Below are 27,984 nucleotides of genomic sequence, written 5' to 3'. Positions count from 1 at the left end.
AGGAGGGAAGTGGGCATGGGGGGGCAGAGATAACGCCCCCCACGGAGGCAGCGCAGGTGTGGAGGCCCTGGGGAGGGGGCAGCGGGGAGGCCGGGGAGTGGGCAGGGCCTGAAGGCTGGTACTCAGGGCTCGGGCCCGGACAGGTGGTTTCAGGGGGGACAGCCCCCACCCCAGGGCCATTCAGGACCCCAGTCCCCTCCCCGTCCTGGCCGCCGCACGGGCTGGTCCCTCCTGCAGGCCCTCCCCCCACCCGCCCCACAGTGCTGACCCCTCCAGGGTGGCCTCCAAGAGGACAGTCCTAATCGGCTCAGGCAGCAGCCACATAAATCTGGGAGTTCCTGCCCCTGGCCCCTGAGAGCTGCCAAGGCCGGTGAGTAGCCCCCTCTCAGTGGCCTTTCCTGGCGGTCACTTACCCAGGGGTGTGCGGGGCCGTCTGCCCAGAGGGTGGGAGCCGCGGGCCGGGGTCAGGGGCTCTGCTCTCTGCCCTGCCCTTCTTCCTTCAGGCAGATGCCCCGGCTGGTCACCACTCGCCTTCCCTGCTTCACACGATCGTGCCGGGAGGCCTGCGGTGACCACAGGTGCTAGAGCTGCCCATGCTGGCCTGTGGCCTGGGGCTGCCCTGCCTTGTCTGGGACAGGAGGGGCGGGGACCGCGGTGTCCACGCAGCCAGGGCCACGGGCCTGCTGCCGCCACTGGCCCGGGACCCTGAGCCGGCTCGAGCCGTGGCCCTCCCAGACTGGTCCCGGGCCTGGGGCCAGAGGCTGCACCTCGGGGAGCGAGGGCATCATGAAGGGTCTCCCGCAACCCCCTGCAAAGCCTCCCCCAGAAAACGGGGCCACCTGCCATTGCCTCCTGGTTGGTCTCAGCCACGGGACCAGGACGAGCGCAGGAGAGGGGACCCAAGAGGGGGTCCCTTGAGCATCTGGCATTGGGGTGGGGGCAGGGCCTCCTGCCTGCATGCTGGGTGCTCAGCACTGCTTCCCCCCACTGCAAGGTGCTAAGAGGCTTAGAGAAAGCCAGGCTGCCCTTGCCCAAGGGTGCTGGGGCTTTGGGCGTCTGGAGCGAGGCCCGGGGGGGTCACCTGAGCCCTGGGTGCAGGACACTGGCCCGTCGGCAGGACAGCTGAGCCCAGGTCTGTCTCCAAGTGGGGCAGGGGTTGCTGGGGCCCAGGGCGGGCTGGCAGCGCAGTGAGCGACGTGGGCACTGACCCTGCAGAGGGGTCACCTGCCCTTCGGCCTGCGGCCCTCCCCACCCTCCATCGGCACTGCCGGGCACCCAGCACGGGGCTGGGGGCTCAGAGATTCCCCCACGAAGGGCACGGGTGCTGCCCAGTCCCCAGGAAGCTACGTGCACCTGGGAATGACTAGATCCCGAAGCGGGGCGCACACCACCAAGCAGGGAGGGGGGCGGCCACACGGACACTCAGCAGCCAGGGGCCCGAGCTGGCAGGTGACAGGAAGAGGGGACAGAGTGACAGGTGGGGCCAGGAGGTGGGCGGAGGCTGATCCCCGTGCTGATCTGAGGGGGGCCTTCGGGTAGAGGGGGCAGCAGCAGACGGAGGGTCCCAGGGACAGAGGTGGGGGCGTGGGGGGGCAGTGGAGGGAGGGGGTGAAGGATGAGGCACCCCAGGGGTCAAGGGAGGGGGTGGCCCCTGCAAGGGGTGGTGGTGGCCGGAAGTGCCGGGTTTAGGGGCCTTGTGGGGGCCTGGAGGATGGGGTTCAGTGATGGATTGAACTAGTTGGGGCAGGGACGAGGGGGAGCCCGAGGAGGGGGGTGCCTGCCGCTGGTGGAGGGGTGTTTGCCAGGGCGTCAGGGTGCTCGGTGGGTGGGCCCCCATGGGGGCAGCCATGCAGGTCACCCCGGGGAACGGCAGGGCTGGGTCTGATGCCTCTGGGTGTCTTCTGGTCTGGTGGGTTGAGCGCCCCCCGAGAAGCAGCCCCAGGAGTGGAGGTGGGGGGCTGATGGGGACCCCGACCTGTCTGCCCCCAGCCCACAGAGGGCTTGAGTCCGACAGCCGGGGTGACCGCAGCGTCCCTGCCAACCTCGTCATGAACCTGGAGCCACCCAAGGCCGAGATCCGGTCGGCCACCAGGGTGAGCGGGGGGCCTGTCACCCCCAGGAAAGGGCCCCCCAAATTTAAGCAGCGGCAAACAAGGCAGTTCAAGAGCAAGCCCCCCAAGAAAGGCGTCCAAGGGTAAGCAGAGCTGGGGGGGGGCCTCTGAACTCAGCGGGGCTGGAGGGAGGGCGGGGGGCAGGTTGGCTTCCCTGCCGTTCCTGGGGTGGGTGCTGGGAGCAGGACCCCGTCTCGGGGTCACCCATTCCTGGGGCTGGGGGCCTGTCACCTCCTGCAGATGCCACCGCCTGATGGGTATGGAAAATACCCCCCCACTCCCATCCAGAGACACACCCACGCCACACGGTGTGACCACACACGCACCCTTACACACTTACACACCCAGAGACTCACACTCACATGTGCACACAGCCCACCTGCCCGTGCAGTGGTGGCTCAGCCAGGATCCTCTGCCCTCGGCCATGTGTGTGTGGGTGGCCGCAGGCTGGCGAGGGGCCAGGGCCTCCCTGCAGGGCCCCCACCGGGCACCAGACCCCAGCCGGCCCTGACCTTGGGCCCCATGCACCCGGAGCCAGGGGGGCCGCCGGCTCTAACCGCTGTGTCCTCGCAGGTTTGGGGACGACATTCCCGGAATGGAAGGCCTGGGCACAGGTAAGGCAGCGGCAGCCCCCCAGCCGTGCCAGCTGCTCCCCGGCCCCCTGTAGCCCCCCGCAGCCCCCTGCCTCCCGGCCTTCTCAGGCCTGGGCTCAGTGAGGAAACCGGCCCCTCAAGCCTGCCCTTCGTTTCTTCCCCAACATCGAGTGGAAGGGGCCACAGGAGGGTTCGCCCAGCACTGGGCAGGGGGGCGGGGGTGGGAGAGAACAAGGAGCCCTGGCTGCCCCCTCCCTTGGACCTGCTGCCCCGTCTTCCCGGGCAAGGCACCCCCGGAGCTGGCGGGTTCTGGGAAGGGAGACCTGGGCGAGGATCTGTGCTTGGCCTTGGCAAATTGGGGGTCCCCTGGGCTGTGTCTCCACAGACATCACTGTCATCTGCCCGTGGGAGGCCTTCAACCACCTGGAGCTGCATGAGTTGGCCCAGTACGGCATCATCTAGTGCCGGGCGCCCCTGGACTCCCACTCAGGAGACCCCAGGATCCCCATAGGAGACCCCCATTCTCATCAAGGAGAACCCTAGGATTCCCATCAAGGAGAACCACCCCCCCGGCCAGACACCCATTAATGAGAACCCCAGGATTCCCATGGAAGAGAACCCCCCACCCCAGGGTGATGGAGGCCTAGGTGGCACACAGCTGCCAGTTACCAGGATCTCCTGCCCCCAGGATCCCCAGCCCCTCAGGACTTCCAGCCCCCAGGACCCCCAATCCCCAAGAACCCCCAGCTCTCCAGGACCCCCAGCTCCCAGGATCCCCAGCCCCTCAGGACCCCCAGCCCCCCAGGACCCCCAGCTCCCCGGGATCCCCAGCCTCTCAGGACCCCCAGACCCCCAGGACCCCCAGCCCTCCAGGACCCCCAACCCCCCAGGATCCCCAGCCCTCCAGGACCCCCAGCTCCCCAGGATCTCCAGCCCCTCAGGACCCCCAGCTCCCCAGGACCTCCAGCCCCTCAGGACCCCCAGCCCCCCAGGATCCTGTTCAGCCACCCACAACCTGCTTAACTTCCCAAGACCCTGGGCCACCGTCAGCTCTGCCCTTGGAGCACGTCAAGGGGAGTGTCTCCCCAGGACAGGCAGGTGGACCCCAGACCCTCCTGGTGGGCTGGAAAGCTCGGGCAGGGCCTCCTGGCTGGTTGCCCCTGGGGATGGGCGGGCAGACAGGGCTGCTGGGGGTCCTGGGGTCCTGGGGTCACTGGCCAGAGAGTGAGGACCCTCCCGCACCCTGTGCCCCCGCGGGCAGCTCGTTCTTCCCACAGGGCTTGCCCTGGCTGTCTCTGATCCCGAATAAAACTGGGATGCCCTGGCTGTGTACACGGTGTGCTGTGAGAGGGAGCAGGGCCCACAGGAGAGGCCCCAGCGCAGGGTGAAGACCCAGGGCGGGTGGGCAGCCCGAGAAGGCCTCGCGGAGAAGGCGGCCAGGCGTGGCGGGATGGGCGGGATGGCCGGGCTGGGTGGGAGGGAGACAGCTCCACGCTTCGGCTCTCGGGCAGGCCCCGAGCCAGCCACCGTGTCGGCCTCCCACGCCGCGGGGTAGGGACAGCCCCTCGGACAGATCAGGCCCCTCGCCCGGTCTCCTGGCCAGCCCATCCTTGGGCAGCGTCCACTGAGGCGGGATGTCCACCCATGCAGGACCCTGCAGCCCCTTCCCCAGGAAACTGCCCTCAGCAGCAGCAAGTATGCTCTTAAAGCCGGGGGCCCCCAACGCTGGCCCCGGGGGCGGGGCCCAGGTCCCAGGAAGGACCTGCCTGCGAAAGGTGAAAACTACTCGATGGCGATGACGTCAGAGCGGGGTTATCGCTGGGGCACAGGTGGGGAAACCGGAAGGAGATGGGGGTGCTGGGGGCTGGAAACGTCCGGCCCTCGACCTGATGGTGGTTCCACAGCTGCGTACACAGGTAAGGGCTCTTCTGCCACACACTGCGGAGGGGAGCGAGTCGCCGTGTGGCTGTCCCGTCTCACTGACAGACTATCTTCCCCCAAAACATCCAAATCTGCCCAACCTGCCAGAGAAGGAGATGCTGTTCCATTTTATTGGTGAGGAGATGGAGCCTCAGAGATGAGGGGGCCTTGGAGATGAGGGGGCCTCGGGGATGATGGAACCCCGCAGCCAGATGGTTTGCCCGGCACCCCCAGCGTGGGAAGCAGACCCGGCAGGACAGTGCCCTTCGGAGCTGCCCTGCAACCCGACCAGTGGGGTCCGTGCGTGAGCGAGGAGGGGGGCTGGAGGGCAAATCCCTCGGAAGCCAGAGGGAACCAGGTGCCGGCGCAGGACCACTCGAGCCAGCACGCGATGGGAAGCGGAGCTGGAAGGAGGCAGGCAGGGCCGGCCCTCGGGAAAGGAGCGGGGGCACACGGCGCACAGGTGAAAGAGCCAGGTGTCAGAAGTGCACACCCACGGCACCCCACACTCGGCTACGCTGAGTCCTTCCCTGGCAGCGGAGGAGAGGCCCACGGCCCAGGCCCCTTGTCCCAGCTGCTGGGACTCCTGGGAAAGACAGCGCTGTCCGCCCAGGCCACGTTAGCAGAGGGGGGTGCCCGGGCTGGGGCCCCGGTTGACCCCCCCCAGACCCCCGCCCACCCTGGGGCCCTCCGACGACCCCTTGTGGGCAGCCAGCGCCCTCAGCAGCCGGGCGGCCAGCAGGAGCTGCGCACCCTGTGCCCCCACGAGCAGGAGGCCGAATGCACCCACGGCGCCGATGTTCTGGCTCAGCCACCGCTTGAGCGGGGGGCCACAGCCCTCCAGGTGCACCACTCTCTGCGCAGCTGCCGCGCCCAAGCCCAGGGCCCCGAGGCCGCACTGGTCGTTCACGGAGGCCCCCTCTGCCCAGGGGCTGACGCAGCAGGAGGCGGGCAGGCTGCAGGCCCAGGCCCCGCGGCCGCTGCAGTTAAACGACCTGCAAGGACAGGTGGCTGGTATCGGCTCGGCAGGGGAGGGCCGCGTTCCAGGGCCCCGCTACGTCGCGTCTCCCACCTACCCCCAAACTTCCAGGGCCACGCATGTGCACACACACAGATGCACACACACACATGCATGCGCCACACATGTGCACACACACAGATGCACACACACATATGCATGCGCCACGCATGTGCACACAAACAGATGCACACACATATGCATGCACACACACATAGCTACACACATGCACACCTATACGTGCCTGCAGTGCAGGTGCACACACACGTACGCATGTGCACGCACTCAAGGCCTACACGCTTCTATGTGCATACATGCACACTCACTTGCACATGTACATATGCACACGTGTGCAAGTGCACCCATGGATACAGGGGTGCATAAGGCACACATGCACACATACATGTGCACACACACACATACACACACATGCACAGTGAAATGCAGGTATCTGTGACTCATCCCCATGCACTGCAGCTCACTGCACAGGCAGGCAGACTCTAGTAGCTGCCTTGGCCAGAAGGGGAGACTGAATCATCTGACGACAGTGGCAGTAAGATGCCCTTGCTCAACTGATGCTGTTGAACTGGTTTGAGCAGGCAGAGGTGGAGTGGGAGAAGGTGGGGAAAGGCCTTGGCAGAGGTTTCTGGAATGTTCTGTGGGTCCTGGTTGGGGAGACAGGGCGTGAAAGGGAGCGCTCTTCAGTGACCCAAGCTGGGGGCTCGGCAAGAGCTGCCAGGCTGTGCGGGAGTGCCACTCTCACCCCAGCCCCTGGCTTTGGGCCCTGCGTGCCCTGGGCCTGGCTCCGTGCCTGGGGCTGGCCCACAGCCCGGGCAGCGCAGAGCTGGCATCACCTCCCTTGGGCACATGCTCTGTCTGACCACAGAGAAGTGCGTCTCCCTGAGCTGGACCGTAGGCGTGAAAAGGAAAGAAGACACAGGCACTCACGGCTGCCCCCGTCCCGAGAGCCTTGACAGCAGCCCGAGGCCCTTTCGGCTTCGTTTCTGGCAATGGGCCCCTCCACACATCCGGTGTGCCCTTGGCCGGCCGAGGGGGACAGCGTCAACCCCGCTTCTCCTGTACAGAGCCGTAGTCCATGAGCCCTGCTGGGGTGGGGTCTCTTAGGGCAAAAGTGCCCGTCTGGGTGGTCTGGATGCCTTGGCATGTGTTGCCTGCCTTGCTCCCACCCTCTCTTCCTTTGCTTTTTTTGTCAAGTTCACGCTCCTCTAACTTCTGCTCAGGGCTGGTCCACCGGGCACGCCTGCCCTCCCGAGTGTCCCCACTGACGCAGGAGGGGACTCAGAGGCGACGGGCAGGGGCACCGCAGCCCCCAGGCGGCTTCCATCCAGTCCCAAGGCCACGGGCAGGGGAGCCCAGGGGCTGCTCTGTGGGCGCCTGGTGCGTGGACGGGACGGGCACATTTCCGTGACCGTCGGGAGCAGAGGGACGGTCTTTGAGAATCTCCCCGGGACCCACCCCTTGTGGTCAGGTGTCCTGGGACCTGCACAGCAGGAGGCTCCGCAAGGGAGCGGGCACCATCAGCTGCCCTGGGTGTCCCGGGAAGAGCAGGTGAGGCTCGGGGAGTCCGTGAGTCAGGGACAATCCTCAAAGCAGAACCCCTTGAATGGGTCCTGACAAACATACTGTGCCGTGGCCCTCACTAGACAATGCTTAACCGTGCACACACACAGACACATTGCCAGCTATTCACACACACGTGCACACAGGCACACACACAGACACTAGCACATGTCCACACGCATGCACACACAGGTACACACACACACAGGTGTTCAAATTCACAGACACGCTTACACACATGTGCAGAGGCACACAGACGTGCACACACATTCACAGCACGTGCACAGAGGTGTATACAGACACACGTGTTCACAAGCACACGCACACAGGTGTGCACACACACAGACATGCAGACATGTGCACACACATGCCTACACACATGGACATGCATGCACACACAGACACGTGCACACATAGAGACCCACAAGACGTGTGCACACACAGGGACATGCGCACACGTGTTCACATTTATGTGCACACAGGCACACATACACAGACGTGTGCCTACATGTTCACACACACCTGCACAGAGGTGCACACACATGGACATGCATGCACACACAAACACGTGCATATACACAGTGGTGTGGAAATCATGGGGTTGCAATTCAGAATGGTGTCCCGAATGAACCTAGAAGTCATTTCCATTTGGGGTGAGATGCCTCAGCTGGGGTGTGGGGTAGAGATGACTGTCACGGCTGCTCTCTCGGGACCCTCTGCACCCACCTGCCCTGCCTGCAGGAGGAGAGCTGGGGCCTCCAGGAGGGCTGCCTGGGCACCATCGGCTGAGGGGGTGCCATTGGGCCCCGAGCCTGTGGATATGTGCGGTGTGCATGTGTGTGTCAATACGTGCGAGTATTGTGTGTGTGAGCACGTTTGGGCATGTGTGTGTGGCCCGGCCTCCCTGCAGACCCAGACCCTGCCAGCAGCCGGCCCCTCGCCCTGTGCCCTCGCCTCGCCCTCGCCCACACTCACACGTTCAGCTGCCAGTCCTGGTAGGAGGTGACCCCGCAGCACCGCAGCCCCAGCTGCACCTGGTCGAGGAGGAAGTGCAGGTCCGGGCTGTCCCGATAGTGGATGATAGCCTCGCGCAGGGTGTGGGGCAGGCCATCCTGCAGCGGTCCCCAGAGGGCCCCCAGCAGGGCCCCGCCCAGGGCCTCGAGCCCCAGGAAGGCGAGGATGCCCCCGGAGAAGCAGCGCAGCAGGCAGGCGCTCCCGCAGAGGGCGCCCAGGGAGCCGGTCAGGCTCACCACGCTGACCGCCAGCCCCCCCAGCACCAGCCCCAGCAGGAGGTCTGCTGGCAGGGGACCCCCCATGCCACTCCCCAGAGACCCCGTGACAGCCAGGCCCCAGAGCCCGGCCGCCAGGCCCAGCAGGCCCAGCAGGGAGCAGGGGACGGTGGACAGGAAGGTCAGGTACTGGACACAGGTGCTCCCAGCGGGGAGGGCGGGGGCCCTCGGGGGCGAGCAGCCGCAGCCCCAGGTCCCAGCACGGTCCGCGGGACCCCGGGGTCTCGAAGTGGGTGGGCTGTCCTTGGAGAGACGCGGTTCCGGCCCCGCAGCGCCCTGCAGAGGGAGGGGGACAGGGTCACTCAGCCCCTGATGCTTGGCAGGTCCAGGCCGGCACCAGCAGGCTGGCCAAGCCTGCGGCAGGGGAGGACAAGTTGGGGGGCGCAGGGGGACACTGGGCCCAGAGACCCTCCCAGGCTGGCCCCTGGGGGCCTCGGGAGCAGAGGGGATGGCAAGCCTGAGGGGCGTGTGGCCTTGGCTTCCACGGAGGGGACCTGAGATTGCAGCGCCCCGAGACCCTCATGGGGAAGGACCAGTCAGCCACCTCCTCTGCCTCCCCCGGTGGGCTGGCTGGGGTCCCTCGCTTTGCCCCCTGGGAAAGGGGCTGGCGGGATATCTCCCCTGCTGGGGCTTATCTGGGGACGCCTGCTGCCGTGAGCCTGTTTCAGTGACCAGAGGCTCCCCCCACCAGCCGGGGAGTAGGGGGGCAGGCAGAGGCTGGAGGGGAGCCCATTCTGCCTCCCCATGTGTCCCTGGGGCCGCTCCTGGGGTGCAGAGGGGGACGGGCTGGCACCCTGCTTGAGGCCAGGCCCTCCGGCAGGAGCTCATCCAGGCCCTGGGGCCCTGGCCACTGTGAGCATGAACGTGACAGGGGTGCCGCAAGCGACACTGGGGGGCCCCTGCCCCGCGGAGTGGCATACTGATGGCTGAGGTTCTGAGATGCTGCTGAGCCCGCTGCACTCAGCCCCAAAATGGTCCTCAACTTTGCAGCAGCCACCCCCCACTTCCAGCAGGCAGGTGGGGGCCTCCGGTCTCTCTCTGCAGCCCAACAAGTCTGCAGGAGCCGAAGGACAGGCTGTCCGACCCGGGCGGTGGCAGGGGCCAGGGGAGGCCCATGTTGCCACTCGCCGCGGGCAGCTTTCTTTCACCCCCTCCTGCACCCCGAACCACTGGCCACCCCGCAGATCCACAGGGGACAGGCGGTATCCACTGACGGGGGGGCTGGCAGGGTGAAAAGTTCTGGGGCCTGGGGAGGGACCCAGAGAAGGGGCCCTGGGCAGGACCCATTTGGAGCCTCCCGGGCACCTGCTATCCTCGGCCGCGGATGCCCAGGCCAGACTCCTGGGTCAAATCGGAGCTGGGCCGAGTGAGGTGCCAACACACCTGGTGGCAAAGCCCCCTCCCCAGTCGTGGCAACTCCTCCACGGGGGACTCACCAGACAGACCCCAGCAAGACAAAAGGCCTGGAGGGGTGGGTGGGAGGAGGGCAGGGGAGTGAGAGCCCGCCCAGAGGGTCCGGCTTACCTGGGAAAGCAGGGGCCTCCCTTCCCCCTCCTGCATCCTCCAGGCGAGGGGCATCCTCAGCAGCAGCTCAGCTGCTCCCTGCCCGCCAGGTGGGACGTCAGCCACGCTGTGGTCACAGGGTATCATGTGAGTGTCACGTTTTAGGGCTTTGGCGGCCTCAGCTTGGAGAGGTGGGCGGCCCTTCCTTGTGACCCCGGCTGCTTAGCCTTGGCCCAGGGGGCCCCCGCAGCTCGGCCTCACTCCGGGGCCTGAATTCGGGCTTCAGTTCTGCAAGCGCAGCAGCTGCAGACCCAGGAGCCCGGAACACTGAGTCTTCCCCCAGTTTATTCGTGGAGAAAAAGAAATACAGCGTGCACCGCCACATCGCCCCTTCCTGGTGTCGAAGTGCCTGGGTTGGAGGCTCACCCCCTCCCCGGAGCTTCTCAGGGGCAGGACGTGGTCATGGTCACTATTGAGCCCTGGTGGCTAGAAGGACCCCAGCCATGCGGCCACCTCTCGGACAGGGTGTGTGCTCCGGGGTCTCCATTGCAGCCTCTGGCTCTCCTCCCCGGGCCTCTGAGGCCAGTAGGCAGGAAGCTTGGGGTGGACCCCCCCACCCCGGCACCGACCTTGCCAGACCTTAGGCCCCTCCAGGCACCATCTCCCTGATCCCCCAGGCCCTTTCACTCCCCACTCCTCACCTCTTGCCCCCCCATCCCCAGGTCCCGCACCCCCCAGCCTCACTGTCCTCCCTTGTAAAACCGAGGCAAGCCTCCTCAGCCTGCAGAGTGGCGTGGGGTTTAGGTACGCACGTCCACGTGGAGGTGGGCTTCCTGGGGACCCTCTGCCATGAGCTTCTGTGGCTACACAAGGGCGATCTGCTCCCATCTTCTCACGCCCTGGCCCGTTCCACCAGCCTCTCCCACTTCTACTTCGGCTCCTTTTGTCCGACACTCAAGGCCCGAGCTCTTTCCAGCATTCCCCACTGGTGTTTTTTCCTACCACTCTGCGATCCGGATAAGTGGGGGCCCTGGAATCTCCCCAAATGCTGCTGCTCTAGGCAGGAGTCCCCCACATGCCAAGCCTGGCTGCAGACCACCTCTGCCTTGGGTCCTCGCCCACGGCCGGGGCCAGAGCCGCCCCGTCACATCCTCCCGCTTGCCGGCGGGTTCTCGTCTTGTGCCCTCGGCAGCCCGGCACAGGCCACTGTCCCCAAACACCTGTACGGAAACAGCATCTTTCCCGCCCAGATGCTGGCTCCACCCGCCCCGACGCCAGCGCGCAGGCCGCGGGACATCGGCCGAGCTGTCTCCCCCCTGCCCGCTCACGCCGCACGCGGGACTCGGCCGAGGGGTGAGCCGTGACTCTCAGAAGGGGTTTGTGGCGCCACTGAGCCAAAAGCAAGCTCTTCCTCTGTCCCTGGTGGGAAGATGTGCACGGTTTCGTGGGCTTCCATTTCTACAAACGACTAAGTGCTCCTTACGGATGGTAGACTTGCCTCTCAGGAGGGTCCTTCGTTGCCAGAGCAGGAGCCCCGCTGGCTAATGGAAGCAGGAAAGGAGACAGAGAAGGCGCGGGCACTGGCCGAGTCCGGGGAGGGCCAGCCCGCCAGGAGCCGAGGCTGCGCTGGGCGCTGCAGCGAGGGGCCCTCCCGGGGCGTCTCTGGGAACAGCCACTGCCCCACCCTTGCCGGGGCGTCTGTGTGGTTCCTGATTTCCCAGCCCTGGATTCCAGCTCAGAGTTTGGGGCCAGTCTTCTGGTTGGCAGAGCCCAGGACGTGCCCCCAGGCCCTGGCTGTCGAGAGGCCGGGAAAGCCAGCGTCCGGCAGTTTTGGCTTTTGTGGTGGGAGGCAGCCCCTTCCTCCTAAGGGGGTTTCCAGTACACGATGGGGTCCGGTTTCTGAGGAACTGGAAGAAGTGGCAAGCACCCACACCAGTCCCCCTGTGCCTGCTCAACATCGGTCCTATCCTTCTTCTGTTTAAAGAAGTGCACGCTAGTCACTCCATGTTTGTTCATTCATTCACTCATTCATTCATTCATTCAGCAGTCTATTGAGCACTGCAGTCGATTACAAACTTGGCTGCCTGTATCCGAGCCCCTTGGAATCTAATGCCGGAGCTCTTTCCAGTCAGGTGGAGTCTGTTCCCTGCCCTCTTGAATTTGGGCTGAGTTTGTGACTTGCTTTGGCCATGAAGTGGTGCCAGTGTGTGAGTCCCCAGCCGAGGCCTCTAAGGCTTTGCCTACAGATCTGTGCTCTCCTAAAGCCCTGCCAAGTGAGGGGAGCAAGCTCCAAGAAGCTACCAGAGGATGGGGGACACATGGACCAGGAATGAGCTGGCCCCATTTCTCCTGTTAAAATCGACTCAGCCACGTACCCACACCGCAGCCCACCATGGAAGCCCCCTGCCGAGCACAGCCTCAATTCCTGATCAGCAGAATCCTGAGGTAAGCAAACGGTTGTGGTGTTAAGCCTCTAAGTTTGGGATTGTTTGTTACCCAGTGTTACTGTGAACACAGATAACTGATACAAGGATTTATTATATGTCAGGCCCTATTCTAAGCCCTGGGTGTACAGTGTGAAAAAAACTGATACCCCGTCATCAGAAGCTTGTAATTTAGTGCAAGGGGCAGCCATGTGATAAAAAAATAACAAATAAATAAGCAAATATATTCTATATTATATGGTGACAAGTGTTATATGAAGAAAAGTAAGGTAAGTAAGGAAAGGAGGGTAAACGGTGCCAGGGGAAGTGCTGTCACATGGGTGAGCAGGGAGGGCTTCAGGATAAGACATCTGCAAAGAAACTGCTGGACGTGAGGGAACAAGCCGAAGGAACCCCTCAGGAGGGTCCCAGGGAGGCTCTGAGACGGACGGAGGGGCAGGCCACTGCTTGGACATGTTCCCGGGGTCTGGCTCTGCGGGAAAGTGAAGGAAGCAGGACGGGCACAGGGAGAAGTCGAGCCGGCCCTGCAGAGTCGCCCCGGATTGGGACAGGGGCCGGGCCTGGGAATCCATTAACCATCACTGGATGTGGTGGGCCTGGGTGAGGGGCTCTTCATGCCAGGCAGCCCCCACAGGAAAACTCAGCCGAGAGCTGCCGGCCCCCATAGCAGCCGGGGCAGGGAGCGCCTCAGGGCTGAGTGGGGTCTGCGTGGGGCATCCCGGCTCGCAGGGACCGGCAGGTGGGAAGAAGGAAGGCAGCAAAGCAGGTGGGCCGCGGTAGAGAGCGACACTGGCGAGGTGATACGTGTAGGGCCCACCGAGGTCTCCGGAGTTTTCCCCGAGGGATTCCCTGAGGGAGACGGGGAGATAGTGGACCTTTAGGCTTTAAAAGGCTGCCCGCGTGCCGTGCTGGGGAGCGGATGCCGGGCGCCAGGCTGGGAGCTGGAGAGACCTTGCACGATCCATATTCCTGACCCATAGGTGACAGAGCCAACCTCATCAGCTCCTGCTCACAGCTCCAGAGCCAGCTCTCAGGGCGCCAGAGATGCCCCCCAGCTCCATCTCAGCCCAGATCTGATCCACCACCCAACAAACACACTGTGTCAGTTTGAATGTGTTATGTCCCCCCAAACGCCATTATCTTTGATGTAATCTTGTGTGGGCAGACCTATCAGTGTTGATTAGACTTAATTCTTTGAGTGTTTCCATGGAGATGTGACCCACCCAACTGTGGGTAATGACTCTGATTGGATAATTTCCATGGAGGTGTTGGCCTGCCCATTCAGGGTGGGTCTGAATTAAATTACTGGAGCACTGTATAAGCTCAGACAGAAGGAGCAAGCTGCTACAGCCAAGAGGGCCACTTTAAAGAACACATAGAGCTGAGAAAGGAGTTTCAGCTTACAGAGACATTTTGGAGACGGCCTTTGAAAGCAGACCCTTGCTTTGGAGAAGCTAAGAGAGGACAAACACCCCAAGTGCAACTAAGAGTGACATTTTGAGGAGGAACAGCAGCCTAGAGAGGAACGTCCTGGGAGAAAGCCATTTTGAAACCAGAACTTGGAGCAGACGCCAGCCATGTGCCTTCCCAGCTAACAGAGGTTTTCCAGACACCATTGGCCATCCTCCAGTGAAGGTACCCAATTGTTGATGCGCTACCTTGGACACTTTATGGCCTTAAGACTGTAACTGTGTAACCAAATAAACCCCCTTTTATAAAAGCCAATCCGTCTCTGGTGTTTTGCATTCCGGCAGCATTAGCAAACTAGAACACACACCCAACACAAAATAGGGAGAAGGAGTTAGAGGATATTCAGATATGCTACTTACAGCCTAAAATGTGGGCATCACTAGAGTTTACTGAAGATGGCAAACTAGCTTTCTGCTGACAGTCTGGCTGCCATGCGAGCCTGCTTCAGGGAATGCCGTTTGGAATTCCCACCATTTGGAAAGAATTCATTATCAAGGTGATCGAGTGGGTCACGGCTTCCAATTACTGATGCTCTTGGTTTTTAACAAGAATTTACTGTCCGTTTAGTTTCATCATCACCAATTTAGCTTAGATGGCTAAACTAGCCCTATGAATGTCTTTTTGCACCAATGATATATTTGGCCTATAATTTACCACCAATTAGTCTTTAAATATGCTTCGTGATTCACGTACACATAACTCCCCGAGTTCAGGCCCAATTATCTACTGCTGACTAACAAACCACCTGTGCTGGTTTGGAACTGTCATGTATCCCAGAAAAGGCCATGTTCTTGTAATCCATCCCTGTGGGGGCAGACCTGTTGTGGGTGGGACATTTTGATTAAGTTGTTTCCGTGGAGATGTGACCCAGTCCATTCAAGATGGGTCTTAATCCTTCACTGGAGTCCTTTATTAGAGAATAAAAGGCAGTGACATTTGGAGAGAGTGTAGAGAGAGAAAGGACCCACGGACGCTCAGAGAGGAGGCCACTGGAATCAAAAGCTGAAAGCAATGAAACCTGGGAGGGCAGGACCAGCAGATGCTGTCCATGTGCCTTGTTATCTGAACCCTGGATGCCAGCAGCCTTTCTTCAGAGAAGGTATCATCCTGTTGATGTCTTAATTGAGACATTTTCAGGGTCTTAGGACTGTAAAATTGTAAGTGAATAAACCCCCTTTGTAAAAGCCAACCTATTTCTGGTATATTGCATTTCGGCAGCTTTAGCAAATCAAAACACCACCCTAAAACTTAGTGGCATCAAATAAAAACTATGTTATTATGCTCACAGATTCTAGGGGTCCAGGAATTGGGCAAGGCCCATAAGGACAGTCAATCTCTGCTCTGCAATGGCTGGGGCCTCAGGTGGCTTCCTTGTTCCCTTAGTGGCACCTGGGCTGGGACAGTGGGAAGACTGGGCTCATCTGGAACTGGCGACTGGCACTGACCTGTGGCCTCCCTATGACTTCCACAGGTGGTCCCACTTCCTTGCAACCTGGCAGTTTTGGATTCCAAGAACAGGGTTCCGGTGACTCAGGCAGAATCTGCATGTCCTTATATGACCCAACCTCGGATGTCATGGAGTTACTTCCATCAGGTTCTATGGCTCAGAGCTGTCATAAATGTCCCAGACTCCATAAGAGGGGTCCAGACCCTTGCATCTCAATAGAAGGTGTCAACACATCTGTGGGGCATATTTCTAAACTGCCACAATTTGCTCATAGTGATACCTCCTTGTTATCCCAGAATTGTTTTTCCTTGGGAAAGTTTAATTTTTTTTAATTGCAGTGATATATATATATACATATGTATATATATACACACATACACACACACAACATGTTTCGTGTTTTATCCGCACTCAAGTACATAATTCGGTGATGTTAGTGATTTCCCTGATGCCTCTGGAAAGTTTTAGTGATGAGGTTTTCCTGCCTAAGTGGCCTTTGTCAAGAGTTTGCAAGACACTGATGGGGTGGTGGCATAACTTAAGGGAAAAAATAAGAAAGCGCTCAAAGAATAAAGACAAGGATAAAAATAAACGAATCAGAAAGATGAGGGTGGATGGATAAACAAAGCGGTGTGCACAAGGTGCCTCCCGCTCAGCAACTGAGATGACAGAACTGGTACACACATGACAACACGGGGAAGTGGACTAAGCCGACACACAAAATTACATCCTGTGTGTTTCCATTTGTGTGACATTCTAGAAAAGGCAAAACCAGGAGGAAGGAAAACAGACCAGCAGCTGCCTGGGGTGGGGACTGATTGAATTAATGCCATTAGTGAGGTAATGGAAATTCCCAAATCTTGAATGTGGTGGTGGTTACAGGGCATTTATCAAAACTCATCACAACATACACTTTAAAGGGGGGATTTTTACTGTACGTAAATTATATTTAGTACACCTGACTTAAAAAAAACAAAACATATGGGCTTCCAAGCGGAAAAAGGAAGTTGTATTCAAGAAGCAAAAATTTAGCAAAAATTTAGACATTCTCATAATAATATCCCTTGATGCCAGGACACAATGGACAATGTGTAAAAAAGTCAGAGGAAAGAAGATGTGACCCAAGAACTTTATCTCGCCGCCCTGAAATGATTCGTCTATTTCCACGGGAACGGCGAGATGGAATCCACCCAGGGTTGTCTGCAACCCAACCAGGGTTGTTTCTGGGTGAGATGTGGGATGCTTGTTTTTGCTTCCTCGTTGCACTTCGCTTGAATTTTCAATAACGAGCATACGCCACTCACAGAAACAGTCACCCTTGGAGCAGTTATACCCACCGCTCCGCGGGGTCGCCGCTCACAGCCCCACGCGGGGCGCGGGAACTGAGCGCGGGGCGGGGGCAGGGGCGGGGCCAGCCAGGGCGAGGAGGCGGGGCCAGCCAGGGCGAGGAGGCGGGGCTCCGCGGTACCTCCCGCGGCCTGCGGGGCTGGGCCGCACTGCGCCTGCGCGGGGCGGTTGGTGGGGCCGGAACTTGGTTTCCGGGACTGCGCGCCGGGGGGAGCGCATTGAGCGAGGCGCTCGGACGACGGCGGCTGGCGGAGGCCGGGCCCGCGAAGCTGGAGCGACGGTGGCGGCGGCGGCGGGAGGCCGGGGCTGAGGCCGGGGCGGGGACTGCGCGGCCTCTGGGGCGGCAGGCGGCGGCGGCGGCGGCCCGGGGCTCTAGCCCGGAGGGAGGAGCGGCTGCCATGGCCGAGAGCATCGTGAGTGGCTGCGGCCGGGCGGGAGCGGGCGCGCCGGGATGAGGCAGCAGATTTGCCGGCCGCGGCCTGTGGGGGGAGGTCTGCCGGCGGCCCCGCGACCCGGCCCCTGTCCTCTTCCTGGCCCTTGGCTCTCCTTGCGGTCCTGGGCTGTCTCCCGGCGCCACCTTACCTCCCTCGGCTCCCACCCCAGCCGGGCCGGCAGAGGCCGGGCCTCCCTGCGGGGAGCGGCGGCCGCGCCGAGGGGAAACCGCCTTCCCTCCCCTCCCACTTCCCTGGCTCGGGGAGACTTTTGGGGCTTTCTTTAAGGGGCCCTCGGAGCCGGGGTGCGACCTCCCTTAATCTCCTTTGGCGCTCTCTGCCGCCTCGCCCCATCCCAGTAAGTGCCCTGCCGTGAGGCGCTGGGAGCGGAGCAGATGGACAAACGGGAACGTTCCGGAACTCCCTCCCCACCAAAGGAAGCTGTGACCGGGAAACATGCGGCAGCTCCACTCTTTTTGCCCCTCCGTTGTTAGGAAAAGTTGACAACGGCCCGTTTAAAAGGCACGTTAGGAAGATCGTTGGTTTCACTTTCATCTGACGTGGGGAATTGGCACCCCCCCCAAAAAAAAAAGTCAGTGAAAACAGAAACATCTGTCTTTGGTTAACTTGTGCAAAGTCTTCCCTCGGAAGCAAATGTGGTAGGAAAATTAATAGACCATTCAGACGGAAGAATTTTGGTTAATGTTAAGAAACATTTGGAATGTTCTGGGGAAGCAAAGCAGGATCGGGTGACCAGTTATGGTCACGCTTTGGCACACTGACGGGCCTGAAGTTTTGCCGGGGGTCCAGAATGATGGGTTCTGTGGGTCCAGATGTCCCCGGATCAGCAGGAAGTTCCAGCTCTGGGCTTAAGGCTTTTCTCTCATTGCTGCCTCCTCTTACTCAGGCTCTCCACTCGGGGCCCCCCGGGTCTCCCCGGTGTTTCCCACCTGGAGATGAGAAGAATGTATGGTCCAAGAGAATCTTAAGAAAAAGATGACTCCTTTAAAAATAAGATTTGCTCACCACTGGGAACTGCAACTAGAAATAGGTTAGAAATTAGCACTCGTATCTATTTTCAAACTTTCTGTCACTGTGGTAGTTTAAACTGACTTGAAGTAACAGTGGACAGGAAGTTTCAGGCAAGACCTTTTCCCCCTGGTATGTATGAGGCCAGGCTTTCACACATACATTGATATCTTGTAGAATTTCTCAGGTCCTGAGGAAGTAAAGCAGACCCTTCTTTTAAAATGGATTTCCAAAAATTTTTTTTGAATTTAGAAAGAGCTTTTTTAAAACATCTGTGCATATGACTGATTTTATCTTACCAATTCTTGAACACCCCTGGGAAGTATTCTCAGCTCATTTTTTTATAAATAGGGGAACCTGAGTGATTAAGAGGCTGCGTCCCCATGTTACCAGGTCTGTCTCATCTTGTGTAGCCTAGGCAAAGGACAAGCCAGTATTTTTCTCAGTTCAAGTTCTATTTGATTTTGTAATTACTGAACTTGTCTTGGAAACCCGGGCTGCCCTGCCCTGTTGTAGACGATGAAGTAGAGGACTTCTTTCCCTTGTGTTACTCCTCAGCTTCATGTAAGCCTGACATTCAGCTCCTCAAGGAGCCGATGACATGCTCTTGTTCCCAAGTGATCAAAGGGACATTTCACAGAACTCCCCATAGAAAAAAAGGAGTTTTTCTGTTCTTAACATGCCTCAGTGCTGCAAACAGATTTCAGAAACAAATAATGGAAGTATTCACTTAATGCATTCTGAGAACGTTTTTCATAGATATTGAATAAAAAATGAAGAAGAACTAGTTTGTACTTGCTTCTTCACAGAAATGAAGGGAAAAAACTAAACAGATGTGGCTTAAGAAACGTAAAGATGAAAAACATGTTATGCCTTTAACAGCGGGGATAGTCATAGCGACTATGTTGAGAACAGTCAGGGAGCAAAGGTCAACTGGACGTTGTTGGAAAAAGAGACAGGGTCAGGCTAATTTAGGACAATCTAGATTATTCTTAATTGGTTGGATTCTAAAGCAGAGGAAATTCAGGAGACCTTGAGCTTTTCTGGTGTTTTGTTAGGTGTCATTGAGACTTCCCACACCAGCTTGTGACATTTTGCATCTGCAGTGTTTCTGTTTTAATGACAGTGCACAGCGCAGTGAGGATGTGAGCACCTTCTGGCATGTTCTCTGTCTGCCCTCCCATCCCTCCGGGTGGTTGGAACCGCATCGGTCGCAGTGGCAGCAGGGCGTTGTTGGGGGCGTGCTGCTCCGTGCGCTCTGAGGAGAGCAGCACCTGGTACGGTGGCCTTCGGGAGGCTCCCTTCCAGGCTCCTGTTGTTTCAGACTTGCCATGAAAACTTTTGAAAACTCTGCTAAGTTTTACCGTGATGTTAAAGGCATTCATTTCTTTTACTTTTTTTTAATTAAAAATAAAGGATAAATTAGAAGATTTCCTTTGATTCTTTTAAGTCAGGTTAACATCCATGTATAGATTTGGTAACAAAGTGAAATCTTTTTTTAAAACCTGGGCATTCATGATTGATGGTGTTTATTTTTGTAAATCTCAAAGTCTGTTGGTGTTTTGATTATGACTCTTTACAGTAGTTAAAAATTGAAGTATAATTTTTTGAGTGAAACAGGTTAAGACTTGAGAATCAAGGCAAGTAGCCCTGATGAATCTCACCGCTCTGCTTCATCTTCTGGAAAGGTTGGGTTGGGTATGGAAGTGGAAAAGTGAGGTTTGGCTTTAGGTTTCTGTGACACAGGTGCTGAAAAGCTGCAGCACATTTAGTCTTAATGATAGATCAGAACCTAAAACTCCTTTCTTTGCAGTGACTGCCTTGTCTCGTTTCAACAGATAATCCGTGTTCAGTCCCCAGATGGGGTGAAGCGTATAACGGCCACAAAGAGAGAGTCAGCCGCGACGTTTTTGAAAAAGGTATCCATAGCTTCGCTACTCACCTGCCAGGACTTCCTTCGTCCTCTACTGTTTCTCCCATCCTGAACCTCTTCTCCTTTCCTCATTTCTTAATTTCTCCCACCCCCAAGTTTGGTCTTTTGTTGCTTTTCTCCATCATGATTGAGTTGGATGACTACAGGATCAGATGTGCGTCACAGTGGATTACCACTTGTGGGGCCAAGTGCCCAAAGGTAAAAACATTTCATTGGAGCAGTATTTAATTTATAAAGAGTGAAAACTGGGAAAACCTTAATGGTGCATCAAAGCAGAATGCTTAAAAGTGCGTGCTGGGGAGTGCTGTGCTCTGTTAAAAAGAATGAGATGGAGCTTTATGTTCTGAGTAGGAGATGTACATGATTGTATTATTGAGTGGAAAAAGCAAGTTATTGAAAAATAAACATGTATAGAATGATCCCACTCTGCATTTTTTTTTTTAATAAAGTCACATGTACATATCTGTTTGTGTGAAAGAGGCCACGCCAAACTTAAAAAGAGTCATCCTCGTTGCAGAGGCCAGCAGTAAGGAGAGTGACTTTTGCTTTATACTGCATAGCCAGGATTGGCAAACTCTGGCCCGTGGCTGGCCCTCTGTTGTTTTTTTTTTAATACATTTTTTTATTGTGAAATTTAACATATATACCTAACAGTGATAACTTTCAAAGTATGATTTAACAGGCAGTTAGAGAGCAAATTTCAAAGAATGTTATGGGTTACAGTTCCACAATTTCAATTATTTCCTTCTAGCTATTCTCATACTCTAGCATCTAAAAGAAATTTATATAAAGATTAAGTATTCATAATCCTTTGTTAAATCCTGTCTTGTCTGTTGCTATCCCTTTCTCTTGTTTAATCACTTTCTCAATCTTCAGGGGTGTCTAGGCAGTGACCACCCTAACTTGTTCATATTGAAAAGGGGTGTCAGCATTATGGGGGAGGGGGCTGCATCTGTTTGTTGTTCTTAAAGAGGCTGTTGTCTCTGGGTTTTAGGGCTTGTCTGGCATAGGAACACTTTGGTGGACTTAAGTTTCTGAGAGATAAACTTAGTGAGTGAAACTTTTATAGAATGTCAGATAGGGACCTAGGTATTTCGGGACTACTGTTGGTTAGGGCTTGGTTTGTTAGTTAGTGTTCTCTAGGGAAACAGAACCAACAGGGGATATATAAATATAAGAGTTTATAAAAGTGTCTCACACAATTGTGGGGATGCACAAGTCAAATTCCACGGGGCAGGATGAACGAGTCTAGATTCTGAAGGGCAGGTGGTGAGCTGGCAACTCCAGTGAAGGTCGTCAGTGAACTCCCCAGGAGAGGCTGGCTGAAGAAGTGAAAGTTCTCTCTTTTCTCCCTTGAAAGTCTTCAGCTGATTGGGTTAAATCCAGCTGATTAAATAATCTTATTGTGGAAGACATGCCCTTCATTGATGTAATCAGCCACAGATGCAATCAATTGACTGATGATTTAATAGACCAGCCTTCTGGTTTATTAGCAGCCACAAATGTCCTTGCAGTAATGGCTAGGCCAGTGCTTGCTTGACCAGACACCTGGACACCATCACCTTGCCAAGTTGACACATGAACCTAACCATAACAGTTGGCATACTGTTGGCCCTCTGTTTTTGTAAATAGAGTTTTATTGGGACACAGCAACCACACTCATTGACTTATGTATGGCTTGTGGCTGCTTTTGAGCTGCATTGGCAGAGTTGAGTAGTTGCTAGAGAGACCACACGGCCTGCAAAGCCATATTTCCTGTCTGGCCCTTTTCGGGAAGCATTTGTCAACCTCTGTATGTTTCTATATTATTGAATTTGTTGCAAACAGGTCTTACCTTTTTAGTGGTTAAAATGCTGTCTTTATTATTTCATAAACAAAAAGAATTGTAGGGTCATGGGCTGTTAGAGTGAGAAGGAGTCTTAGACGTCCTAATGCAGTATTTTTATTTTACGAAGGTGGGAGACTGAAGGCCAGTGAAGAAAAGTACTTTGCTGAGGCTCTCCCTGGGCCTGGGATATGTCAGGGAAGCCACAGCAGCTACCTGGGGAATTGGTTTTTAAAAGATGGTTGCTACCATGATTCCAGTAGTAGTGCTCTTGGGGCCATATTAGATACCTGGACAGCATAGAAGAGGATCTCAGGGTCTTCAAGGAATTTTTAAGTGCCCACTCTTTGATCTTTGGGTGGTAGCCAGCCACGGCTAGGCTACTTCTCTGATGTACATGTAAATGCTAGAATTCTTGAGAGATTGTCTGAGACAGAGATTAAGCATTAAGGTGCTGTTGCTAAGCAAACTAGGCAGATGTGGTTAAACACCAGAAATATGAGGACTCCATATATTTGTTCTTTCCTTTTCTGAGGCTTTGTGAAATTTCTTCAACTCAAATCTGTAATAACCACTTGGAGAAGGGTTTTGTTTTTAACTTGTGGCTTCTGTGGTTGGTATCAAATGCAAAGTTGTCAAGCAGGAGAAATTCATAAGGTTTCAGAGAAACCTAAACATACAGCGTTACAATTCTGACTTTTTATTTGCTCCAGAAATACTCCTGAAATCCTAGTCCTTCTCTCTGCATAGTTTGTTATTTCTTGCAGAGGGAAATGCAGCCCTGACTGTTGGTCATCGAAATGGTTAGAGTCGATGAGATGTAGTTTGGTATTGACCGCTTAATCCCTGATGTTTAGGGGAAGTTTGGTTTGGGATACTGAAAAAGAAACAACAGTGAAACATTAATTACTCTGATATACGGTTTCTCCAATGTGAAAATCCCTTTCATTGCAAAAATAATATGGAGTCATCATAAAAAGTTAAAAAAAAACAGAAAAGTATAAAGAAGGAACAGTTACCTGAAGTACTACTACCCAATAATAGCCACCATTAAAATATCATCTCTCTGCACGCATGTCTGCACGCATGCACGCACATCTGCACGCATGCACACACATACGTATGTGTACATGCTTTTACCAAAGTGGGTTGTTATGTTATTACTGCTGTATTTCATCAAATGAAGCCACTGCTGAGTTTAAGAAGAAACTTTATGTACTATGAAGAAAGAGTGCTGTAACAACTGCCTTCCCTTGTCTTTTACAGTTTTATTTTATACCTACATAAGTGCTATTTTAGATGTATTTGGAAATACTTCATTTTAATCATGTATTTTACTTATGCGTACTTAAAAAAAAAAACATGAAAAAAAAATACGGACAAAAAATGCTTGAAAAATATGTACAGCCAAATGATTTATTGTAAAGCAGATACCCAGGACAAGTTTGGGGGCAGGACGAGGCCCCAGAAGCAGACCCTGTGGCCCTGCCGGTGCAGCCTTCTCTCTCCCTTGTTGTTCTTTCCTGACTTTATGGGGATTCTAGGGTTGCTGTTTCTGAACTTAATATAAATGGATTCATATTATGTATTCTTTTTGTTATTTTCCATTATAAATGTTTATATTAGATTCTCTTCCAACCATATTTCTCGTTTTATTACACATCCAGGTTACATCAGGTGTGAGCCTGAAGTTCTCAGATTATCACCATGCTCATGTACATCACAGTTGAAATTTGTTTTTTAAACACCTAGTGTATTGTGTTAGATTTCTGTGTCTAGATAAAGATGTCACAAAATTCACGGAGACAGTTATTTTCATCAGCACACCATAGGAAGTGTTGAAAATGCAGCTACACCTCAGCTGTGTGTAAAGCATAAAGCTCTGGCCATGTGGTCATATGGGAGGGAGCTTTGCTTCACATTCAAAGTGCTGGCCATATAGTACCCCTCCCCAGTTTGGAAATTTCCTTTTGGAAAGTATCCAAGAAGGATCATGTGAGTTTAATAAAGCGAAAGCTCCTGGTAAAAGATGTCCCATTCTTGACAATAGCTTGCAAGGCTTTGTGTACATGAAAACGTTATATTTTTGCCAAATAAGTGGAATGCCAAAATTGTTAAATTTCAATTTATGTTTAAGCTGTTTTACTAGAAAGTTAAAGACATAATTTTTAGTCTCCCATACTTTTTTTGCTCTTGGGAATAGAAGCTTCATGGCCTTCATTTCCTGATGCTTCATTTTTCCACTTTTAGCTTGGAAAATATATATGAAACACATGGTATCAAATGCTCATAATTACTATAGTACTTCTGATTTAAAATCTTTATCTGAAAGACCGTTTCTTGTCACTTTCAAAATGACAAGATGATTTGGAGTTACCTTTTAATCCATGCATTTTAGTTTTTTTATCTGTGGAAAATAGGGTTAGTATATTAAGTTCATCATTAAATGAACTCTTTTCTAACAGTGAATAAATCCTTATTCTGCTTTTATAAATTAATTCCATACTGAAGGATCGAAAGCAACAAATAGAAGAAGGTGAGACACGGTGGGTGGGCTGTTGGCCCCAGGAAACCCACTGGCTCCTTGCCGGCCTCACTCCTGACCTGCGCTGCCTCTGCTGGGATTTCCACAGCAGGCTTTACCCAGTCCTCAGAGATGGTATTCAATGGGAGAGCTTCACACTGTGTAACTCAGGGTTTTAGCTTCATAATTTCTGTCTTATTTTCTGGTGATGTTCTGTACAGCTGAGTTTCCATCCTTGTGATTTCTCTTCATCCTAAAGAACTTCTTTGGTGTTTCTTGTAGTGGAGGCTTGCTGGCGACATGTTCTCTGAGTTTTTGTTTATCTGAAATGTTTTCATTGTATCTTCATTTTCACTGGATATAGAATTTTGAGTATTTTTTTTTTTTAATTTTTGTCTTTTTCTGCAGTTTGCACTTTAAACAACTCATGCCCTTGTCTTCTGGTCACCATTGTTCCTTATGAGAAGCCAGAGGTTATTCTTACTTTTTGTGCACTGTTTGTGATGTGCCTTGGGATGGTTTTCTTTGTATTTATTCAATGTCTTCAGCCTGCTCAGGGTATGTGGAACTTCTTGCATTTGTTAGTTCACTGTTTTTCATCAGATTTGAGCAGTGTTTCACCATCCTTCCTTCATATATTTTTTGGCCCTATCCTCATTCCCGTTTCCTTCTGAGACTTCTGTTATGTATACAGGTGATGGTTTGACCTTTCACAGCTCTGTCTTCAGGCTTTTGTTTCTGTTAATCCACATTTGGGTCAGTGACTCTCTTCTGCCGTCTGCCTTCTGCTGATGAGCCCATGTGGTGAATTTTCATTTCAGTTACTGTGTTTTTCAGGTCTAAAATTTCCATTTGATTCTTTTAATAATTTCTGTTTCTCTGTGAGATTTCTCTCTCTCCATTCATTTAACCATGTTTTCCTTGGTTCCCTGAACATGCCTTCCTTTATTCTTTGAACATATTTATAATCTGGTACCAGTTACTCTGTTACAAGCAGAAGCCTTTGCTATCTTTTCAGCTCAGTATCATTTAGAGATCGACTCGCATGCAGCTCCCTGTTATCCTCGCTGTCTGGTGCACGTGTCCACTCTCCTGTTGGCGGGAGTTGAGGCTGCGCCAGCTCTTGGCCGTCTTGAGCAGTGCTGTGGTGGGTGTCCTAGGGCATGCCCCCTGTGCACACGGCTCACTGCCTCCAGTGTTCTGCTCTCTCAAGGTTCTGTCCTCCTTTGCTGACCGTTTCTCTGTTTTCTTTACTGAATTCTCCTCTTCTCCCTGGATTCCCACTGGAGGGCCCAGGACTCAGCGCTCTGACCCCTGCCCTGCCTAGGTCACCTCACTGGCGTCAGGGCTCTCCAAGCCTCCTCTACGCCTGTGGCTGCTAGACGTGCCGCCCCAGCTCGGGTCACTCTCCGGGCACCAGGCTCAGATACCCACCCTCCTCTGGGGTATCTGATAGTCACCTCAAATCGAAAGCTCCAAATGGAGCCTTGATTTCCCCTCCAGTCCACCTCCTCCAGCCTTTACTTTCATGGTTCCACCAAGTTATTTAAGCCAGAAACCTCAGCATCACTATTTTGGCTTCCTTTCCTTTATTCCACTCCTGTTCCCTCATCCTGTCTGTTAGCAAGGGCTACTGTTTATATCTCCGAACTGATAGCCAGAAGCTGTGCTCCTCTCTCCATCTCCACTGTGGTCTCTTGCCATGGTCCTTTTGTCTGGACAACTGCTGCAGTTTCCTGACAGATTTCTCTGCAGCAGTCTGTTCCCACCTGCAGCTGAGTGGTGCTGAAGAAACAGAAAGGACTTGGTCACCTGTACCTCTGCCCTTCTGTGGCTTCCCACTGCTCTTGGGATGGCTTCCAGACACCCCCCCCACCCCAGCCCATGGGGTCCCTTGTGGTTTGGCTCCTGTCTGCCACTCCAGCCTTGCCTCAGTGGGACCCGGCCTCACTGGCCTCTCTTTCCAAGCCCTTTCCTGCTTCCTGGCCGTGTGCTTGTTCCTTGGTTCCTGGCTCTGCGCAGGGCAGGCTCACTTCTCTCCTCCTATCGCTTCCTCGCTCCCATGTGGAGTGGCTTCTGAATCTCTCTGTCCTGCTTTCTTCCGGTGTAGCACTCCTCTCAACCTGTGATTCCCTTTGTCAGTGAGATCCCTGGCAGCCAGAACCTTGTTCTTACTCACTTTTTGTTCCAAGCACCTGACATACAGGACTGTGTAATATTTGTTGAATGAATGAATGCCTGACAGTGTTTATTACTGAATTAATGATATCATTCCACACTTCCCTTCTGCCAAAAGGTTTTAAGATTGGAATTGGGTTTTTATGATTGATTTTCAGAGTAGAAAGTAAAGTTTCCAAACATGGCTTTGACTCTCACTTGATTCAGACTCTTAAATGTGTCGGGCAGTCTTTCATTTACCCAAAAGATTTGCTTTTTTGGGGGGCCACTTTTCTCATTTTAATTGACATCTGCATGAGAAGTACAAATGGAGAGCCAAACAACAAGGGGAATTTGGTTCACGAGGAGCAGTTGTAACCCTGGAGCGAGGGAGTCCTCTGAGTGCTCTCCCACTGGCCTGGCGTGTGTGCAGTGGTACTCACATGGTTTACTAAATCCCTCTTATTTTGGGCTTATTTTAGGTTGCAAAGGAGTTCGGCTTCCAGAATAACGGCTTTTCAGTTTACATCAATAGAAACAAGACTGGAGAGATAACAGCATCATCCAACAAATCCCTCAACCTGCTAAAGATCAAGTATGTGCCCAGTGGGAGCACTCCGGGCTTGGGGGGAACTGCGGCGCCGTGTTGGCCCCGGGCAGCTCACTGCCTCCTCCTTCTTCCTCACGCCACTCTAATTACAGCTCTGCTCCCTGGCCAGAATTCAGCCTGTCATATTTCTTGCCGGGTATTCGGCAGTCCTACTGAATCTGCAGTTACTCTTGAGCCAGATTTGATTGACTTTGCAATATTCTGGGATATGTGTCATTGAGGAGAGATCTATAGGCCTGGGGCTGGGTCCTGAGATGGGGTAAGCTGCACACTCAGCTTCTTCCCTGGAGAAAAGACCTTGACTGTCGTTCTGTGGGAAGAAATCAAGTTGCCTCTGTGCGCCTCAAGCCCTGCGTGTTAGGGGAAGGGAGGAAGGCTGGCTGTGGAGCACCGTCGCCTCCTCTTGTCCTTGCCAGCAAGGTCCCTAGAGCACGTTGCTCCTTGGAGTTAGTTGGTGGTGCCAGCTGGGGCTTCCGGGATGCACATCCCACCTTTGTAGTTACTCTAGAACGGGCTGGGAGACGACAGCCTGCCACCAGTTCTGTAAAGTTTAGCTTGTAGCAGCCACATCCAGTCGCTGAGGTGTCTGCGGCTGCCTTCTCACTCCAGGGGCAGAGCCGAGTCGTAACAGGGACTGTATGGCCACAAAGCCAAAAATACCTACTTCTTGGCCCTGTACAGAAGGTGTCCTGCGCCTTGTCTACAGCGGTTCGTGGCCCCCTGCTCATAACTGCCCCGCGCCTGTGAAGTCA

General features: G+C 54.8%; 2 protein-coding genes across 2 annotated transcripts in view; both read left to right on the top strand.

The window, feature by feature from the left end:
- The first annotated feature begins 2,045 nt into the window (after nucleotides 1–2,045).
- PDE6G (phosphodiesterase 6G) lies at nucleotides 2,046–3,166 on the top strand. Its single transcript, XM_037810760.1, has 3 exons — nucleotides 2,046–2,194; nucleotides 2,685–2,725; nucleotides 3,090–3,166. The coding sequence occupies exons 1-3, from the start codon at nucleotides 2,049–2,051 to the stop codon at nucleotides 3,164–3,166; spliced, it is 264 nt and encodes an 87-aa protein (XP_037666688.1). The 5' UTR covers nucleotides 2,046–2,048.
- A 13,846-nt stretch (nucleotides 3,167–17,012) lies between these two features.
- The window catches only part of NPLOC4 (NPL4 homolog, ubiquitin recognition factor), an 82,354-nt gene continuing 71,382 nt past the window's right edge, over nucleotides 17,013–27,984 (top strand). The window contains exons 1-3 of the mRNA XM_037810694.1: nucleotides 17,013–17,136; nucleotides 20,022–20,102; nucleotides 27,105–27,217. Coding sequence (XP_037666622.1) covers nucleotides 17,122–17,136; nucleotides 20,022–20,102; nucleotides 27,105–27,217 — 209 coding nt within the window. The 5' untranslated portion in view covers nucleotides 17,013–17,121. The remainder of the gene's footprint in view (nucleotides 17,137–20,021; nucleotides 20,103–27,104; nucleotides 27,218–27,984) is intronic.

The sequence above is a fragment of the Choloepus didactylus genome, chromosome 18 (assembly GCF_015220235.1).
Source record: "Choloepus didactylus isolate mChoDid1 chromosome 18, mChoDid1.pri, whole genome shotgun sequence".
In the NCBI taxonomy this organism is placed as follows: Eukaryota; Metazoa; Chordata; class Mammalia; order Pilosa; family Megalonychidae; genus Choloepus; species Choloepus didactylus.
Note: the sequence above shows the minus strand (reverse complement) of the source record. Positions and strands in the feature narration are given on the sequence as shown.

Coding starts and splice junctions, on each gene's coding strand:
- PDE6G (XM_037810760.1), top strand. CDS start 2,049: ATGAACCTGGAGCCACCCAAGGCCGAGATCCGGTCGGCCACCAGGGTG. Junction 2,195..2,684: donor CCCAAGAAAGGCGTCCAAGG/GTAAGCAGAGCT, acceptor GTGTCCTCGCAG/GTTTGGGGACGACATTCCCG. Junction 2,726..3,089: donor AATGGAAGGCCTGGGCACAG/GTAAGGCAGCGG, acceptor GTGTCTCCACAG/ACATCACTGTCATCTGCCCG.